Raw genomic sequence first — 19,433 nt, forward strand, 5'->3', positions numbered from 1 at the left:
ACTCAGTTGGTGATCATTGCACCTCAAGGCTAGTAGTCTCCAGCTTTACAGACCAGGCCCCTACCTTTAACCCAAACATGTATTTTGGGACCCGTTTCTTATTTAATTTTGCCTTCTATTTGTCTGGCATTAGTGCTGCTGCTTTTGTTACCTACTTTAAACCAGACTGTGGCCCAGTAGCAGCTCCTAACCCACCAGTTGAAGACTAACGATCTAGGGCAGGGCTTCCGAAACTTATGTCTCCAGCTGTTTTTGGACTACAACCCCTATCATCCCTAGCTAGACCTCAAGGTTTGGCACAGGAGATAGTAGGAGACTATCATGCTATCTGTGACTTCAAGTACTTGGGCCCTAAGCTGCTGCTCTATATCTGGAAATACACGTTGGATTAAAGTCTGCTCTGCCTGCCCATTCATAATAGTTGGCTTGCCATTCATGTTAGTTGGCTTGCCTTCTCCCGATGATTTCTGACACCTTTGTATGTCTGTTTTGTATGTTCAGTTCACTAGTGATGGCAAGACAAAGAAAACAGGCACCTCTTAGCTTAGTAGACAGAACTGGTGTGTAGACTGCCCCTTCCATTGGCTTCCATTTCGAATGGAACCCAGGGCCTAAGCTTTGGTCTCCTTTTCTAGCCTGGGCCCTCCAGGCACAAAGGGATTGGCTTTCTTGACCACCTCTCTCTTCTGGGGCAAAGCTATAGTTAGAATAATAGAATTGTGGAGTGGGGAGGGATCATGAGGGTCATCTTGTTCAACCCCCTGCAATGCAGGAAACTTTTTGACCCTTGTGGGGCTCAAACCCACAACCCTGAGATTAAGTTGTTGGAAAGCTTCGGCTGTCAAAGGCACAACGTTGTATCCAAACAGTCATAGCACCCTTGGAGACATCCAGTTTGTCTGTGTTAACTGTGATCAAAGTGTGGAAAGGACTCGTAGGCCTCAGTGCTAGCATCTGAAGAAAAAACAAAATTCTGGAGAGGGAGCACAGAAGAGGCAAAGTATATTGCGAGGTGGCAGGGGTGCCAACCTGAATCAAATGCGTGTTTTTTGGGTGGGGGGGAAGGTAAGCCCTGCCCTGCATAATCGATAACAAGATGTGTGCGTATACAGCATTCAAATGGCAATTCAACTTTGGGGAGCTGCCCCCTAAAATATTTGAAGGGACCTCACCCCCTAGGAGTCAGCTCCTGTTCTAGGTGGGCAAGTTGTGTTCAACACGGCAAGATCTCTGAAACAAAAATAGCACTTTGACAGGAGCCCATCAGGGGTAGGGGTGTGTGTGTGTTTTCTTTCTTTGGGGTGCATACCGCAGCACCCATTGTGGACCTGCAAGTGGGAAAGAGGGCAGGGGCAGTTGGGTGCCACCAGTGAGAGGGCTCTGTTGTCGTTTTAGAAGACAGACACGGCATATTCGTATACAGAGAGGCATCCTCTTTGCCTTATGGGTGGAGCCGCTGCCTCCGCCTTGTCAACGACGGCGACCGAAAGGCAGCTCTTGCCTTTGCGGAGCAGAGGGGGGGGGGAGGTTACGAGCGTCCCCCCCCTCTCCTCCCCGCCCCCTTTTCTCCTCTCCTCTCCCAACTCCACTGGTCCCAGCCAAGCGCCGCTAGGAGGGCGGGATGCGGCGGCCCCGCCCCGAGGAGGCGGCAACCTCGCCTGCCGCGGCTCTGGCTTAATCCCGGTCGTGGATCCGCGGGGCTGAAGCGGCGGCGGGGAAAGTAGTTTGCGAGGGTGATGCTGCGCCGCTGGCTTCCGCGGGAGGCGGAGGAGCGGCTGCCGCCTCTGGGACGCCTTGCGCGCGTGTGAGAGGGACGGAGGGAGTGATTGTGAGACAGGCACACACACAACACACACGCGCGCGCGCGCCAAGCGGGGCGAGGGAGAGTCCCGCCGGCCATGCTGCAGCGCCGGGGCGACCTGGGGGGCTCCCCTCCGGCCTTGGCGGGGGGCCCCGTGTTGAACGTGAAGCCCTGCCTCTACTACGCGGTGAGTGCCTTCGCCTTTCTGGACGGGCTGCCGGGAGCGGGAGAAGGGGGCGAGGCGCCCAAAGGGGCTCGCGGGGATTCAAGAGCGCCTGGCCAGCTCCCCTCGGAGAAGCTGCGCTTCTGAGCTGCTCCGGGTGTGGAGCGGCGTGTGTATGTGTGTGCACGCAAAGTCACGGGAACAGCCTGGAAGAAGCGCCTGGAAGAAGCGCGGAGTTTAATTTGTGCCGCCCTCGAACACTCTTCGCCCACCGACGTGGTTCGTGCGCCAGTGTCAAGGGGGGGGGTGTCCTCTGCTCCGCACGCTCACCTGCAAGTTGGCTAGAGTGGGCATGGCGCAGAGAGCTTGCCCTTCGCAGCCAGGCTCGTCCCCCGTGTAACATGCATGGTTAGCATGGCTTCTGGGTGGGTCGTCCAGAGTGGAGTCATCCTGCTGGCTTTCGTTGTAGAAACTGTGAAAGATCCCGGCTCCGGGTATTGGTGGTTGGGTAGGGCTTTTGGAGACAGGGGAAAAAGTCAAAGCCAAACATCCCGCACATGCGTAGTGACTCTACATTTTGCAAGCATACTATTTTTATTATTTTATATTTATTTATTTTATATTTATTTACTTGTTGCTAGTCCTTTTTCCCACCCCACCGGTCGCTGGGATTGAATGTGGCACCATAGCATATGCTCCTCTGCTGAACTTCAGTTCCTTCCTTGCACCAAGGCATGCATCCCAAGTGCTGATGGTATAAAACTGTGGTTGTTGACCAGATCTCCTGCCACATGATTCCCTATTTGAGGCAACTTTATTCTGGAACAGGTTGCCACATAGTTGGAGGTGAAGATGGTTTATGTGTGTATGGTGTGTGTGTGTGTGTAATTGCTGCACCTGGTGCTTGCAAAAATAGGAGTGCCCATTGCCACTGTGCTGTGAGTGTCTTAGGAGGACCCCTTGGGCACCCAACCCCTGGCAAGTTGCTGCTAAGTTGCTGCAGAAGCCCATGGGGGGTTTGGGCTCCTTGGCTGCGTGCATGCTCTCTGCCTTGCATATCAAAACCTTGTTCTGCTCAGACAAGGTCCAGTGGTGCAGGACAGCTGTTGCTTGCATGCCAAGGCAATTGCTTGGTTCAGAAGAAGAAGTGCTACTGTCTGCAGTTGCTTACCTGTCCTCTTGTTCTGGGCGATGAAACTGTGAGGACCAGATCTTGCTCAGGGCAAGAGTGCAGGTAAGAGACTCAGCAAGAAGAGGTGGCAGCTGCTCTTTTCTCTGTCAGCTCACTATCTGGGCACCAACAAGCCTCTCTAGAGAGAGTTTACAAGCCAAGAGGAGGCAGCAGCTGCACATTGCAAAAGCAGCCACTGCTGCCTGCCTCCCCCCTTTCCGTAGGATTTGGTGACGGTTGGGGGCCTAGTGTTGCTGCCCAGAGAGAGAAGCCTCTGCCCACTCACTTGCTTCCTTTCTCTGGTAGGCAGATTAGGAAGGATTTCACTCACTGCTCTATGTGAAGGTGCAGTTAAGAGAGGGAGAGGTTAGGGTAATAATAATAATAATAATAATAATAATAATAATAATTTTATTATTTATACCCCGCCCATCTGGCTGGGCCTCCCCAGCCACTCTGGGCGGCTTCCATAAAAACTAAAAATACAATAAAATATCACATGTTAAAAACTTCCCTGAACAGGGCTGCCTTAAGATGTCTCCTGAATGTCAGATAGTTGTTTATTGCTTTGACATCTGCTGGAAGGGCGTTCCACAGGGCGGGCGCCACTACCGAGAAGGCCCTCTGCCTGGTTCCCTGTAGCTTTGCTTCTCGCAATGAGGGAACCGCCAGAAGGCCCTCGGCGCTGGACCTCAGCGTCCGGGCAGAATGATGGGGGTGGAGACGCTCCTTCAGGTATACTGGACCGAGGCCGTTTAGGGCTTTAAAGGTCAGCACCAACACTTTGAATTGTGCTCGGAAACGTACTGGGAGCCAATGCAGGTCTTTCAAGACCGGTGTTATATGGTCTCGGCGGCCGCTCCCAGTCACCAGTCTAGCGGCCGCATTCTGGATTAGTTGTAGTTTCCGAGTCACCTTCAAAGGTGGCCCCACGTAGAGTGCATTGCAGTAGTCCAAGCAGGAGATAACCAGAGCAGGGTAGTTGCTCTTGACTCACCTGAATGACAGTGCTGTTCCATGGCACGTATTGGGAGACAGAGCCAGTAAAAAGAGCTCTGTAGGCAGTGCAGATGTTCCAGTCCACCCCACCACCACCCTGTCCCATGCAGAGAGAGAAACTGAGGCAGCTGACCACCTCCAGCCCCTTCCTCTCTTTTGGCAGAGTTGAGCTGCCTGGAAGGTGAGGAAAACGCCCCCACTTAAGGCAAGCAGCTTGCCCTTTCAGTGCAGTGATCCCACTGTTGCTTGGCTGAAATTGTGTCATTTAGTTTGTTTGGCCTAGAATTTTATTTCATTCAGTAGTTGTTGGGTGGGTTTTTTGGTTTTTAAAAGAAGTATAGAGGAATAATTCCTGCTGGAATAATGCTCACTTACATGTCTGCAGCTGGACCTGCGTAAAGCTAAAGTGGTTTATTTTGGATGTTCTTTGTAGAAAAAGAGCTACTATATCTCAAAGATGTCCCAAGTGCTGTGTGTAATGAACTTGTGATCTAGTGAATCATATTGCCCCTAATCTTGGTTCAAAACCCTGTCTAACATGGATTCATGGGGCAAAGTGGTTCCTTTTTCCTGTGAGTTTTCTTGTGCAAAAATGAAATTATGGTGGTCTGCTTCAGAAAAAAACAGATGACTGATCATTTCACACATTGAAACTGCTATATAATATTGCAAACACATAATATAGCATATGCTAAAAATAATCTAGATGAAGGATCTAGAGTATTGGAGTTGTATGATGAAACACATGGCAGTATTTAAAATATTAAACGCTTCAACCTTTCAGTGCTTCCAATGCAGTACAGTAACAGTTTAATTGAATCCTGACTGGTAAAACTAAGACATTGCTACATAATGTGTTTCAAATGTAAGGATGAGATTTCAAGCACAGAGTTACACAGAGACTTTGCTCTTTTCTCATCTCACTGCATTGGAAGAATAATCACTTGTACTTGAAAGTATTGTAAGAAAGGAGCTCCTTTTCTGTTCTTAAGCTTCTTATGTGATAAGATTGCATTGTATTTATGTCTTAAAGCTGAAAAGTTGAGAAACTGCTTCCTTTTTTGCTACCCTACATAGCAGTTGTAGCTGAGGTCTTTAAAAAGCTTGACTCCCTTATCTGTGCATAGTTTGTTCCCTGTAGCCATGCGTAAATATTAAAGCACTTTTAAAGCATGTAAGACATGCTGTTGCTATTTCTGCTGGTGTAATTGTGCAAAATGTCACTTGAAGAAAAACTTCTGCTTTTTAAAACCAGTATTGGAATTCAGCTGTTAGGTGGATATTTAATTTGACCTCTAAGTGGAAGACAGATGTTGTAACTTTGTGAACTGCTCCAGCAGTACTTGAGCTTGTGGTTTCTTGTCTTCATGCTGCTCTTGTAGACAGATTCTGATGTAATGTTTCTCCAGCCATAAAATTAATATTGGGATAAGTACGGACGTAAGACATTACTCTAGAATATACAATTCACTTGGCTATTGCATTTCAGAGAAACATTTTCCTTTTACATGTATTGCTCAACAGGTTTTCTTATGTGGGGAATTTGTTAAGCCTGAATAAACCCATAGTTAACCCGTTAAAAGTTTAGCAAAATACAGCTTTGGTAACAGGAAGGAAAAGAAAACTTGTCAGTTCTACACATTGTTCATTCTTGTGATATTCTTTAGACCTGGTCTCTGATATGTTTAGTTACCTTTTAAGTTGTGCACCAAGTTACATTATTGATGAGTCCTAATCATGCAAATATATGCACTTACTGTAGATTTCAGAGAGGCATAGTTTAGTATACAGAATTCTGTCTTGGAAACCACACTTAAAGTACACCCTATTACTTGTTAAAGTTAGCTGTGTTAGGAATCAAAATGTGAGGAATATATTCTTAATAAATGAAAATCACAATGGAATAGGTATGCCTAGCGTTGGCTTGTGATCAACATGCTTATTTTGTAGAAGGTATAGTTCAGTACTTCTAAAAACATGAAATGCTGTATTGAAATCCACTTAATTTAGGGTTGCTGCTATGGTCCTCTATCAGTTAATGCTTTGTCACTTGTTTCTTGATCTTGTTTATAAAGAGTGTTTTCATTCCCATTGACTGAGCAAACTAGCACTGTTTTCTTAAATAAACAGCATGTTTACATGTCCGTTCTGATGTGGCAATTATATCAATGTGTTAAACATGTTCCTTGGGAAGTCTAATCCTTTCTTGCAGAATAATTTTGTTTCTGAAGCATGTATTGCAACAGTGTTACAAAATATTAAGTAGTTAAATCCCTCCCTCCCCCCCCCCAAATAAAAGGAAATGTGCAGAGGAAATGTCAATTACAAACTTGTGGATGAGTATGTCTTGTGGTTGAGTGAGAAACTATGTAGATGTTCGCATGAGATTAACTTGTTAGGTTGACTTTATGTAGTTTGACAACTATCAAGATCAAATGTGTTAAGTTTTCTAAGGAGTGTTCTGTGCATTATCCAGTGTATTGATTTAAGTCATGATGGCGAAATGCTGGTCTTACTGGTCATTGCTTGATCATATATTCATTTAGAGTAGTGAATTTACTGGCTTCAGTACGAATGTTTTCTCTAAAATATAAAAGCCAAAGTAGATGTTACATAGGCGAGTTGTGAGATTTCCACTTAAAACCAGGGAATCCTGAGGAACAGTGCTATTGGGGGAGGGGACCAATAGCAGACAGCCTGTTAACTTTTGCACTGCAGGACTAACAGCTGTTAGGGGAAATAAAATGAACAGAATAATGTCCCTGAATATATTTACTTTTGAAAAGTATATAAGGGAAACTTGATGCGATGGAAAGAACCTATTTGAAAGTGCATGGTTATTTCTGAATATGAATGCCATAGGATGGATAAGAAAGGGCATATTGTTTAAAAGATATGTGTTTAATGTGCATAAAATGCCATGTTTATGTGTTTTATGTACAAAACTTGCAGAATGTCTGTTTTGCAGAGAAGTGCAGCAAGTGCAAAAAGCTGCTTTTGCAGTTAAAGCTGCAATAAGAGGGTGGAGTCTTAGTTTTAGCTTTGTTTGTGTTAATTGGTGACTCATCCCTGCAAGACTGGGTCTGGGTCTCACAAGCTGCCAGCACACATGCTTCCTCTCTGTTACAGCAAAGAGGGCACAGATTCCAGAAAGCAGGACAAACTCCTCACTATGAGTGATGATACCAGACCCCAAGAATAATTTAGAAGTGGAGATGTACTATCATCCCTCTGATGTCAAGATGGAAAATGAAATCAAATAGGTATCTAAGATTGCAAGTGTGCTAGCAGTGACTTACTTCAGCTACCCTCACACAGACTAGGTATATGCATATTCGAGTCGTGACAAAGCAGTTAAATTTTTAGATCCCCTAAATGACGTTTGGTCATCCAAGTTACTGGAGGTGAAGATTCCAAAGTTACTGGAGGCCAAGAAGATTCCAGCATGGTCAGTGAATCAAGTTCAGTATTGGAGGCAAGAAGACGTCCTTCAGAAAATTCTTGGCATCTGTCCTCACTGTGTGAAATACAGTACAGTGGTACCTCAGGTTACATATGCTTCAGGTTATATACGCTTCAGGTTACAAACTCCGCTAACCCAGAAATAGTGCTTCAGGTTAAGAACTTTGCTTCAGGATGAGAACAGAAATTGGGCTTCAGCGGCGCGGCAGCAGCAGGACGCCCCATTAGCTAAAGTGGTGCTTCAGGTTAAGAACAGTTTCAGGTTAAGTACGGACCTCCGGAACGAATTAAGTACTTAACCAGAGGTACCACTGTATAGGGCAGATCTCCATACCTGAACATCAGTTAGTCTCTGTGAGAACAGATTGCCAAACTAAATGGGCCTTTGATCAGCAAGGCCTTCTTATGTTCTTAAATTGCCCCACAACAAAACTATTTCTTGACCAGGTTATGTTGTATTTTACGCACAACAAATCTTTTCGAACAATAAAGCCTTTCTAATAAACATGGTGGCTTGTGTTCAGTGGCCTTAAGGAAGTGTTGGTGCCTAAAATTCCATTGGTGAGATGTTCTGCCTGATCTATGCTAATTGGTGTTTAGAAAAAGAACATTAACTGTATTGCTCTTCAGAACTTTTATCAGCAGTGTGCAGTGGAAAGGATTTCCTGCATTTATTTGTGTGCTAAATCCAGTGCTGCTAATACAAGCATTTAGACTTCAGCGGTTCCCATATTTCATGGGTGGGTACAAATAAATAAATGAGGGGGGAAATGTTCCTTTTTGACAGCTAATGTTCTGACTTCTGAGGTAGTAGATGTATATAAAAGACTTGAAGCTGCTGTTGCAAATAACTGAGTGTTCCCTTCTGTGATTCTAGCAAGACTTACTTCACATTTTGGTGCCATTGCATTGAATATTTTCCAGTTAGTGGTAGTTATAATGTTGTGGCAGCGGGAGCCAGTATTTCTCTAGCAACTACTTTTTGCCCTTTTTTGTTCTCTTTAAGCAGTATAAATCTTGGGTTTTGTACTGTCAAATATATTGATTAACTTTATTCAGCGAAAAGTAGGTTAACAGCGCCCTGCTGTGATAATTCATTTTCCAGACTTGATTTGAATGAACAAATAGGACAATAAATGGGCTCGCTTATGTCAAACACAGTTAAGATCAGAAATATTTCTATGTTGCAACACGGTAAAATTTCTTACCTTGACTATGCTTTCAAATGTGAGGGTTTTTTGTTTTTGTTTTTAAACTAACTACTACACAAATATTTTTTTCCCTTTGATCAGGAAAACAACTGTTTCAAACCAGCTGTTGGCATTTGGGATCCTATTTGCAAAAAGGATGGAACAAATATAGGGAATGTTTTTTAATAGAGGCCGTAGTTGTATTCTGTGTTAAATGTTGGAAATCAATCAGCTTACTAGTGCTGTTTTAACCTGTGAAGTGAGAAAATGGGAGAACCATTTTTATAGCTTTTCATTGCTAATTGGTTTTGAGCACAGTAGATTCTAGGCATACACTTGAAGAAGAAGAGTTTGGATTTGGTATCCCATTTTATTACTACCCAAGGGAGTCTCACAGCGGCTAACCTTCTCCTTTCCCTTCCTCCCCCACAATAAACACTCTATGAGGTGTGGGGCTGAGAGCTTCAGAGAAGTGTGACTAGCCCAAGGTCACCCAGCAGCTGCATGTGGAGGAGCAGAGACGCAAACCCGGTTCACCAGATTACAAGTCTACCACTCTTCACCACTACACCACACTGTCAATCTTGTATACTTGGTGCATTTTCTAGTGCAGACAGTGAAAAGCCAAATATATGCCAACCATGAGGTGTGTACCCTGTATGTGGTGTGAACATACCCAGATAACTGAAGTACAAAAACTGTGCATATACCAGAGGTATTCTATGTCTATTCACTGCACATTTGACTTGTAGCTGGTGTGTTATTTGAGTATGATCTTAAAATTGTTCTTAAACGTGTTGCGTTTGCAAGTACTCCCTGATAATGACACTGGAAAATGCCATAATGACTTGAGTATTCCATCATTATTCAAGCTCAATTTACTTTAAGCTAATCTTATTGTAAGCCATGCCTGCAGGAAAGCAGCATGACTAATCTCTTCCATGTATTGAATTCCAATTTTTCTCATAGATAGGGCCTCTTAGTGTGCTATGCCTCTATGAAGCAAAAAGCTCAATTAATGTGTGGACAAGAAATTCAGCTACTGCATCAAGGAAATATGCAATGAGCAGGAAAGCCACAACTATTTTGCATGCTGTCTGAATAGTAATTGGAATGTCTTTATGGTCATAGGAGATATCAAACTGCAGTCAGATGTGTGAATTTTTGTTTTGCATTGCAAGGTGTATAACAGGGGTCAGCAAACTTTTTCAGCAGGGGGCCGGTCCACTGTCCCTCAGACCTTGCGTGGGGGCCGGACTATGCAGTATTTTGAAGAGAAAAAAAAAGATGCACGAGCCCCGGTGGCTGATTACTTGTGTCTTGCAAGCGGCAGGGGCTGGCGGCAGTGGGATGATGAGCGGCGCGTGAAAGGGCTCCGTAGAGGGGCTGCTTAAAATGGCGGCCGCTTGAGCGCTGCTGCTGCTGGCACCAACAAAGCCCAGTCCCCTTCCTCCTCTAGGCAGGTTGGGGAGAAGCCAGGAGGAGGGAGGGAGGAGGCGCTGCCGTTGTGTGAGGGAGAGGGAAAGAATGCGCATGCTGGCGACCCCCGCGGTGATCCCTGCACTGTCCACGGGCCAGATCCAGAAGGCAGTTGGGCCTGATCCGGCCCACAGGCCTTAGTTTGCCAACCCATGGTATATAACTTCAGACTTGAGCAACTTGAATCTAAGGTTATATATGTATAAACTTTGAAAGCATGAGAGTTCAACAGTGCCTTGTATTGGGACTTCTTTTCACATGACTTTGGAGAGCAGCGGCATGACCAAATGAATATGTTTCATTCTGGAACTGTTTGTAATGTACTGTTGGTCAAAAGGTTATTGTATTGACCTAAAATCTTGTACTGATGCGCTTACAGTCTCTGTAAGTATTCCCCACAGGTACTGTGGGGTAATATTGAGGTAATAGCTCCTCTGAACTGGACTGTGGAAATTCAAACAACACTTCTGCGTGCAGCATTCAGTGGAAATAGTATCGTAATTGTTTGGGCCACTAGAAACCAAATGGCTAGTTTTTGCTCAGCTGAGGAGTAAACTGAAGTAAGGCTGTGGGATTAGCAAACAATCCACCAAACCAATACATGGAACAAACCCCGCAAAAATGGTTAATGGGCTCCCACAATAGCAATAACCAGGGATGTATGGTGGATCTTTTTTTCTTACTGTATTGTCTTTTGCAGTAAATGTAATTTGGCAATAAGCACGCATCTTAGAAAATATGAGCGAAGCAGATAGATGGAGAGGAAGTTGCGCACGAGGACCACATCTACTACTCTAGCTGCAGCAGCATGCTGTCTCTTGTAAGTGGCATGTGGGGTCAGAGAAATACTTGGCACATCTGACCCCTTTCAAGATTGTCGTAACACACACTTAATCTGTGCAGACAGTAGCTGGCAGGAAAATATTGTCAGTGTTTGTAGAGATGGACGAAGAACTGTTAGAATCTCAGGATTTTTACACTGTTTTAACCTCACTTTGAGCTCTGTTAGATACCTTTTCTAAACTTCCCAACAGCTAGAAACACACTTTCCACCTTTATTTTGGCAAATAATGTATGAAAGCATGTCCATTTGTTTGCACACTTTGAACACAACTGGCCTTTCTAACTAACAGAAGAGCGCTGCAGAAACTAGCATCCCGGTTTAGCCACATCATGAAGGTTTTTTTTTAGGCAGAAGCTATGTAGCCTTAAAAGGACTTGTTTAAATTTTGTGTGTGTGTGTGTGTGTGTGTGTGTGCGTGCGCACACACACACACACACACACACGGAATATGTCAAGCTTGTAAAAAGCAAGCAAACCTTCACTACTTTTATAAAGTTAACATATTTTCTTCTTGCATATTAATAAATTCTTCTTGCAGCTTTTACAAATTGAATATAGTATGGAAAAGCTTTTGTTCTGTTTGCATTATTTGGTTTTTCGGGGGAAAGGGTAGAGAGGAAAGAGATTATTCTATCCCTACAACCTTGACATAACCATCACAGAATCACAAATGTAAACAATACCTTTTAAGGCTATATCAGAAGTGCAACTAATTGCTGAGGCTATAGGTGCTTTATAAATCACTGAATGAAATGATGCTTGAAAGACTAAAAAGAATGAACAGCTGAAAATTGGAGCAAAAGCCGCAGCACCATACAAAGATACCAAGAACTATGCTATTTTTCCAAATTTACTCTGAAAACATGTGGTCATTGTTAAGAATAAAATTAAGTCCATAGTATATATTTCCACGAATTCCAACAATTCAGGCCAATAAATGCTTGACACTGAGTTCAGTGTCAAGTGAGGGTATGTTCACATTACCATTTAGTGTGGCTCCAGCGTGCACTGCTGGTTTTTAAGATGGGTTCATACAACATTAGCCACAATCCATCTGCATCCTGTTGCTTTTAGAGAAATACTCCTCTCTAGTGTACTCAGAATTTCTGCCACACTTAAAAACAATATGGTTTTCTTCTGCTGCCTATCTTCCACCCCTAGGACTATCAGAGCTTCTACAGATTTTTCTTACTGTATTTTCTTTATCAAATCATGCTCTTCCATCCCTGGACAGTAATGTACTCTCTGTTTGGCTGGCTAGTTTATTTCCCGAGATGAATTCATGTGTATCTTAAAACAAAACACTGAGAACAGCACAAAGAGATGAAAACCATGTTTTAGGCATGCACTGTCATGGCTGAACTTGAACACAAGGTAAACCATCTTGTTTCGATACTGGGCACTTTCAAAATGATCACATATTACGAGATATTATGTTAATCTTGGAGTTTTGTATCTTGTTGGCTTTATGAGTAATAATGAGTAATTGGTATATGGCAGTCTTTGCCAGCATGTTACCCTCCAGCTGTTTTGGTCAAACTCTTCAGCCCAAGTTGGCATGGCTGTGCTGTTAGAACTGATGGCAGTTGTCACTAGGTGGGGCAAAGGCTGGTGCAATGGTACCTTGCTTCTCAAACTTAATCCATTCTGAAAGTCCGCTCTAAAACCAAAGCGTTCCAAAACCAAGGCATGCTTTCCCATAGAAAGTAACGCAAAATGGATTACTCCGTTGCATACTTTTAAAAACAACTCCTAAAACAGCAATTTAACATGAATTTTACAATCTAACAAGACCACTGACCCATAAAAGGAAAGCAATAATCAATGTACTGTAAAAAGGTAAAGGTAAAGGTACCCCTGCCCTACGGACCAGCCTTGACAGACTCTAGGGTTGTGCGCTCATCTCACTCTATAGGCTGGGAGCCAGCGCTGTCCGCAGACACTTCCGGGTCACGTGGCCAGCGTGACGAAGCTGCTCCGGCAAACTGGCACCAGAGCAGCACACGGAACGCTGTTTACCTTCCCGCTAGAAAGCGGTACCTATTTATCTACTTGCACTTAATTGTGCTTTCGAACTGCTAGGTGGGCAGGAGCTGGGACCGAACGACGGGAGCTCACCCCACCGCAGGGATTCGAACCGCTGACCATGCGATCGGCAAGTCCTAGGCGCTCAGTATTGTAGATGATAAAAATTAAAATTACTTTCCCCCCCTTACCTGTACTGATGATAGTCATTGTTTGGATGGGGGGCTTTTACCCATTTCTGCAGTCACAAAATCAATGAATCAATCAATCAATCAGTAGCTGAATTGGGTTCCACATAGTCATAAAAACAAATTAACCGAAAAAGCCTCAAAAACAAAAATGCAAAATAGCAAAAACAAAAGTGCCAAACTTAATCTGTTCTGGAAGTCCGTTTGACTTCTGAAATGTTTGAAAACCAAGGCGCAGCTTCTGATTGGTGCAGGTGCCCCAGAGACAAGAGCAGAAAGCTGCATCAGACGTTTGGCTTTCAAAAACCGGAACACTTCCGGGTTTTCAGCATTTGGGAACCAAGGCATTTGAGTACCATGATGTTTGAGAACCAAGGTATGTGGAACAACATGTAGACATGGTTATTAAAGTGCCGTGTAAAATACTCTCTCAGTGGTACCTCGGGTTACATACGCTTCAGGTTACGTACTCTTCAGGTTACATACTCCGCTAACCCAGAAATAGTGCTTCAGGTTAAGAACTTTGCTTCAGGATTGGTCAGGGGAACTCAGGCCCAGGGACTGAATGTGGCCCACCAAGGTGTCCTTTCTGTCTGGCCCACCAAGGTGTCCTTAGGTCCATTCCTGCCAGAAACTATATCTATAAGCAACTCCCCATTTGCATGTGTTTGAGTCCTGCACAACTGCTAATGCACAGGTCATTTTCAGCAGGGCTGGATTACAGTGGTACCTCCGTTTACGAACTTAATTTATTCTGGAAGACCGTTCTTACACCAAAAGCATTCTTAAACCGAGGCGTGCTTTCCCTAATGAGGCCTCCTGACGGTGGTGCCCTTCCACTGTTCGTCTTCCGGGGCAGAGTTCGCTAGCCGGAAAACCTACTTCCGGTTTTGCGTAGGTCATTCCCCAAATCGTTCATTAATAGAACTGTTAGTAGATCGAGGTACCACTGTATGCGTGTCCTGCTGACACACACACTGCCTCAAAAAGCTACTGCCACATAAATGGGAATTGCCTGTATACTTCTTTAGTTCGTGGGTAATACGTTATACTGTGGTACCTCGGGTTACATACGCTTCAGGTTACAGGCTCCACTAACCCAGAAAGTGTATCTCGGGTTAAGAACTTTGCTTCAGGATGAGAACAGAAATCGTGCTCCGGCGGCACGGCAGCAGCTGGAGGCCCCATTAGCTAAAGTGGTGCTTCAGGTTAAGAACAGTTTCAGGTTAAGAACGGACCTCCGGAACGAATTAAGTACGTAACCAGAGGTACCACTGTACCACAAGAAAAAGTATGCATTTTGTCTAGAAATTTTAAAATGAGTCAAGTAACTGGGCACAAAATAAGGTATGAGGGAGAGGGGGAGATATATAAATAAAGATAACACCACTTACACTGTAGGTTACTATGGAAAAAACATTAAGGTTCAGTGGCTTGCTAAGTACTGTTGTTAATACTTAGGAGGAGAAAAATATTATCATAAATTATGTTCCTTAATGGAATAGAGAAATGGCATTCAAAGGCATACACAATTTCCTGTGGAATAATGAGCACAAAACGTGATTGCTGAAACTTTATTTTTAAAAAGTGCAAGAAAAGAACACGTAACACAATTACATTCACCAAATATTTCATGAAAAGCTAAGTGCTTTGTTTAATAAAGTACTGACCTTAATATGAGAGAATCTTTACATGTTTTTATTGCTCTTGGTTGCTTCATACTTTCTGAAAATGAGTTTTATGTTGTATTATTATCAAGAGTTTCCATAATTAAGCTTCTTGATACATCCTGTGCACTGAGCCAAAGTGTTTAAAATCTTTCACACGTCCGGTTCTAAGCTTTCGAACTTGGCTTGATGTCAGCAGGTATTTTTAAGTTAATACAATATGCAGTACTAAAAAAAGTTGACCATTTCTAGTAGCACAGTGGCTGGGGTGTGGTGTGATAGCGTAATGCTTTGTGTGAGTGTGTGAGAGACCACTTCAATGTAGTAATTTCTAATGGGTACTTGCAGTACATTTTATTTTATTGCAGTTTTCCCTTCTAATCAAATCTAAATTCTGATTTAGCCTATAGTAATGTAGTAGTATTCATTTCATGCAACCTTTATCTACTGAAAGTGATATATGTGCTTGGTACAGGGAATGTACTATGTAAACATATAGTGAAGTTTTTCAGAAAGCTGGATTTGTTACTAAGAAACCAATCTTATTACAATACCATGTGTAACAAGTAAATTTTTATTAGAATGGTGTTTAATCAGGACGGCTCATTCTTAATTCTCTCAATTGTTCTTGTTTTAAGCCAACATGTTGACAGACGACACTACCCATTTATTTAATTGATCTGCGACACTGAACACCATTCTAATATAATAATAAAACAGCTTACACTTTCCCCCCGATGATAGGATAGAAATAGATGGTGGTAGAGAATCTAGTGATTGCCATATAGCGAGCAGCAAGGGGCACTTGGGGGCCAGAAGAGGCGCAGAGGACCTTTGATCTCACCAGGGCTAACTAATTACCAGGCATCTGTCCCTTATCATGTTGGAACAAGAGCTTTAGTGTGGTGGCACCTACCTGTTGCATATGAGGAAGGCACCCTCCTTTTTTTGTCTTTTCATTGTCTGTTGAAGAGTTCCAGCAAGCCTACTAAGCAATGGGTTTTTGCCCCAATCAGTATCTGTATTTATTTGAAATTGTTTATATGCAGTTGCTTTCATACAAGCAATTATTTTGTGCATACTTTCTATTGTATTGTGACATCACTTTAAGATGCTTCATAGGAAGTGATTCATAAATGCAATAAAGAACAGTTAGCTTGCATTAGCCATGGTAAGTCTTGTAGCCGCATAATTAGGCATTAGCATGCATCTGGGGCCTTGGGTTCCTTCCAAGAATAGGACCCTCATCTTCCAAGGTGGAAGTGTTTATAAGAGTGTTTATTAGGGAGAGGCTTTCTGAGGCCTTTCCTTTTCATTTGGGACATTTACCCCCCCCTCCTTTGGGGAAGGCATAGCAAGTAAAATAGTTAGGCAAACCTCTGGGAATAATATTTCCACCAATATTAAACCTAAAGACTGGAATCTAAGGTCTTAGTCTCACACTGAAGCCCCAAGTCTCAGTGTTCATGGGCTAGAAACCAAAGGCCCAGAAAGGAGAGGGCTCCCTGTAAAATGAGCAAGGCCTCGACCGCTAGGCAAGCCAGCCTCAGGACAACAGGGCCAAAGATATTCCAGCAGGTGGGGGAACAGAAGTGGTGGTGGGGGAACAGAAACACTGAAAAGAAGGGGGGTATAAACCTGAAATAATGCCCTAAAAGCCGAGGAATATATCCCAGCCATCCCAAGACCCACAAAAAGGATGGAAGCAGCCATCAGCTTGCCTGGCCTCTGCCGAAATTGCATGCAAAACCTTCCCACCAGGATGCAAAGCAACAGAACTCCACACCTCAGGGCCTAAAACGAAAGACCCCAGCTGCAGCTCCATTCAGGCCTTCAGCCTGCAACTCCCCCCCAGGCTGCTGCTGGATGCAGGCAGGCAAAGCCACTGCAGCTTAAAGCCGCTGGGTTCTCATCACCTCAGGGCATGACAAAGTGACATTTCCCCATGCAGGTGCCGCCGACCGCACTGCGCTTGGGCCCTGCCGACTGCAAAGAACTAGAAATGTTGGGTTTGTGGAACTGAAGAGGCTGGGGGAAAAGGGTGCAGTGGATGTAAGAAGCCCCTCCCTGGTGTGGCCTGACAGCAGCACAGCATGCGTCTGCATACAGCGTGGCTGAGGCCACACCACGATTTCATTCCTGGCATGGCTATACAAAGGTCTGCTGTTCCCAGAGCATGCTGCCCCTCCTTGGCAGGTGAGCTGATTGGCGATTGGCACAGACAAGCCCCCCCCCCCCAATTTACGCAGGGGTTAGGTTCCAAGGCCCTGCGCGTTTCAGTGAAATCATGTATAATTATTATTATTATTATTATTATTATTATTATTATTTATTTATACCCTGCCCATCTGTCTGGGTTTCCCCAGCCGCTCTGGGCAGCTTCCAGCAAAATATAAAAACACAATAATCCATCAAATATTATGTTGGAAACACCATTGAAAAAGCCGGCATACCCTTTTTTTGTGACTTTTTGGGTCGCTTCCGGATTTGGTGTGATTGCACCCATATTAAAAATGTTCTGAGAACAGGTTTCTTCATCGCCAGTTTTTTTTTTTTCTTTTGAAAGGCTTACAATGGAGTGGAGATGAAGTAAGGAATTTATTGGAGCGCACCTAATGTATTTCCTTCTCTTAACATTAAGCATGTCTGAGTGGTACCTGGGGGAGAGACGTTATGTGAAACCCAGATATATCATTCTTAGCCTAAATGCTTTATTTTCTGTCCATGAACATATACATCTCTTCTTCTTTTTTATGCCCGATTATATTCATAAATCATCAAGGAGCTTTATGTTGGTCTTAACGTAAAAAAAAAAAGGACACGTATTTCTTTAAGAAGATTGAAACTCTTAAACAGCTGGAGGTTGTCTTAACAACACAAGAATAAAAATGGTACTGTTGTGCAACCATTCAGTGCTTTTTGTCAGCCATTTCTGTGTAGGAAACATGACGTGCCTCTGATCAGATAGTGGGAATGTTTTCTTTTACTTCCCTGAGTCACTTGCGAGGAATGTTAAGATTAATGTACCAGATGAATTCTGTCACTGCTGTAATAATGGAAATCACTTTGCTTTTGAACTTGCCACACATTTTAAATAAAAGCCAGGTATTTAAGAGGTCTAGTATTGATTTCAGGAGAAATTAGTTGCACATTTTGGTGTTAGGCATTGCTTATTTATGACCAATCCTGGACTTGCTTAACTTAGCCCATTACGTATGGAGTTTGGCACACTGTGTTCCTTTGTTTCTGGAAGCAGCTTTCATATTTATATATTGCTTCATCAGGAATGGTTATTTTACTCAGTTTTTTGCCACCATTCCAGCTCAGCACAGACAGAATAGGATCTACAATGTAGCTCATAAGCAGCTTTTGACTTCAGTGGAACTCTTGAGTCCATATGCATAGAAGTGCAGCCTTGAGCAGATAGCATAAATAAACTTTCTAACAGAAATCCAAAAAAAGACACAACACTGATCTGACCACACTGATGCCACAATGTTGTGGGCTGAGCTTAACTGTGCTAAAGTGCAGCTTTGCATCATAGCAAGTTAGTTCGACGAATTATTCCACAAGTGGAAAGATTATATTAAAAAGAAGTGTGTGGTAACTATATATTGACTGGGTACTTTGACCTTAATTTTCCCCAAGAAGTTTTCTGAACAACTTATTTTTATCACATGCTTCAAGTGGACTGAGATGTCAGTTCATACACAGAAAAGTACAGACACTCCCACATACATATTGCAAAACAGGCATGAGTCCGTAGACAAATTGACTTGATGGTCATGTTGAATAACACTTGAGTAGACAAATAGTTATTGCATTCAAAATAAGTGTGTAAATTTGGCAGAAATAAGCAGCATGTGTTGGAATAATCAGTAGAGAATAGTGTTATCTTCTGTATTTGAGCTTTAGCTTATAGTAGTGGTTGCTCTGAACTTTCAGCAAGTGATGTAGACTCCAAAGGCCTCTGCATAAGTGACCTTTTGTTATTGACGGGAAGATTTGCATGATGTTGTGATTTAACAAATAAATATATCCTACAACTAATCAGCCTAATAATTTAAAAAAGCAAGTTCACCCAATGTCATAAAATATTTGGAAGGAAATACTAACTGCTAGCAACAAAGGGCTTTTCTAGACTCCTGAACTTCAAATAACCTTTCTGTTCATTTTATAGCAGGCGTTCTCTAGTTAATTTTCAAGCATAATAGAAAAAAAGGAAAAATAAATGGAGTGTCATGCCTGATCTTATTTCAAAATATGAATAGCTTATTGCTTCAACTTCATTTCTGAAATGGGCTCCTATAAGTTTTGTTATGAGTATCATTGACTTATTTTACCTGTAAACAGAGCACTGATGATGATCACCTGTATCATAAAGATGCCATGCAAAGTTTATTTGGTATTTGGTATAATGATTTGAAGATAAAATATATGTGTG

General features: G+C 43.1%; 1 protein-coding gene across 4 annotated transcripts in view; it reads left to right on the forward strand.

Moving 5' to 3' along the window:
* Positions 1-19,433, forward strand: part of ARHGAP6 (Rho GTPase activating protein 6) — a 190,379-nt gene that overhangs the window by 85,432 nt on the left and 85,514 nt on the right. Inside the window, exon 1 of one of the 4 annotated variants that reach the window (XM_082220863.1) lies at positions 1,666-1,988. The exons of the other annotated variants lie outside the window; for them this stretch is intronic. Within the exon in view, the coding sequence (XP_082076989.1) occupies positions 1,899-1,988 (90 nt within the window). The 5' untranslated portion in view covers positions 1,666-1,898. Of the gene's footprint in view, positions 1-1,665; positions 1,989-19,433 lie in introns of those variants that run through there. 4 annotated transcript variants of the gene reach the window in all.

Source organism: Podarcis vaucheri (assembly GCF_965113315.1).
Source record: "Podarcis vaucheri genome assembly, chromosome: 4".
Lineage (NCBI taxonomy): Eukaryota > Metazoa > Chordata > Lepidosauria > Squamata > Lacertidae > Podarcis > Podarcis vaucheri.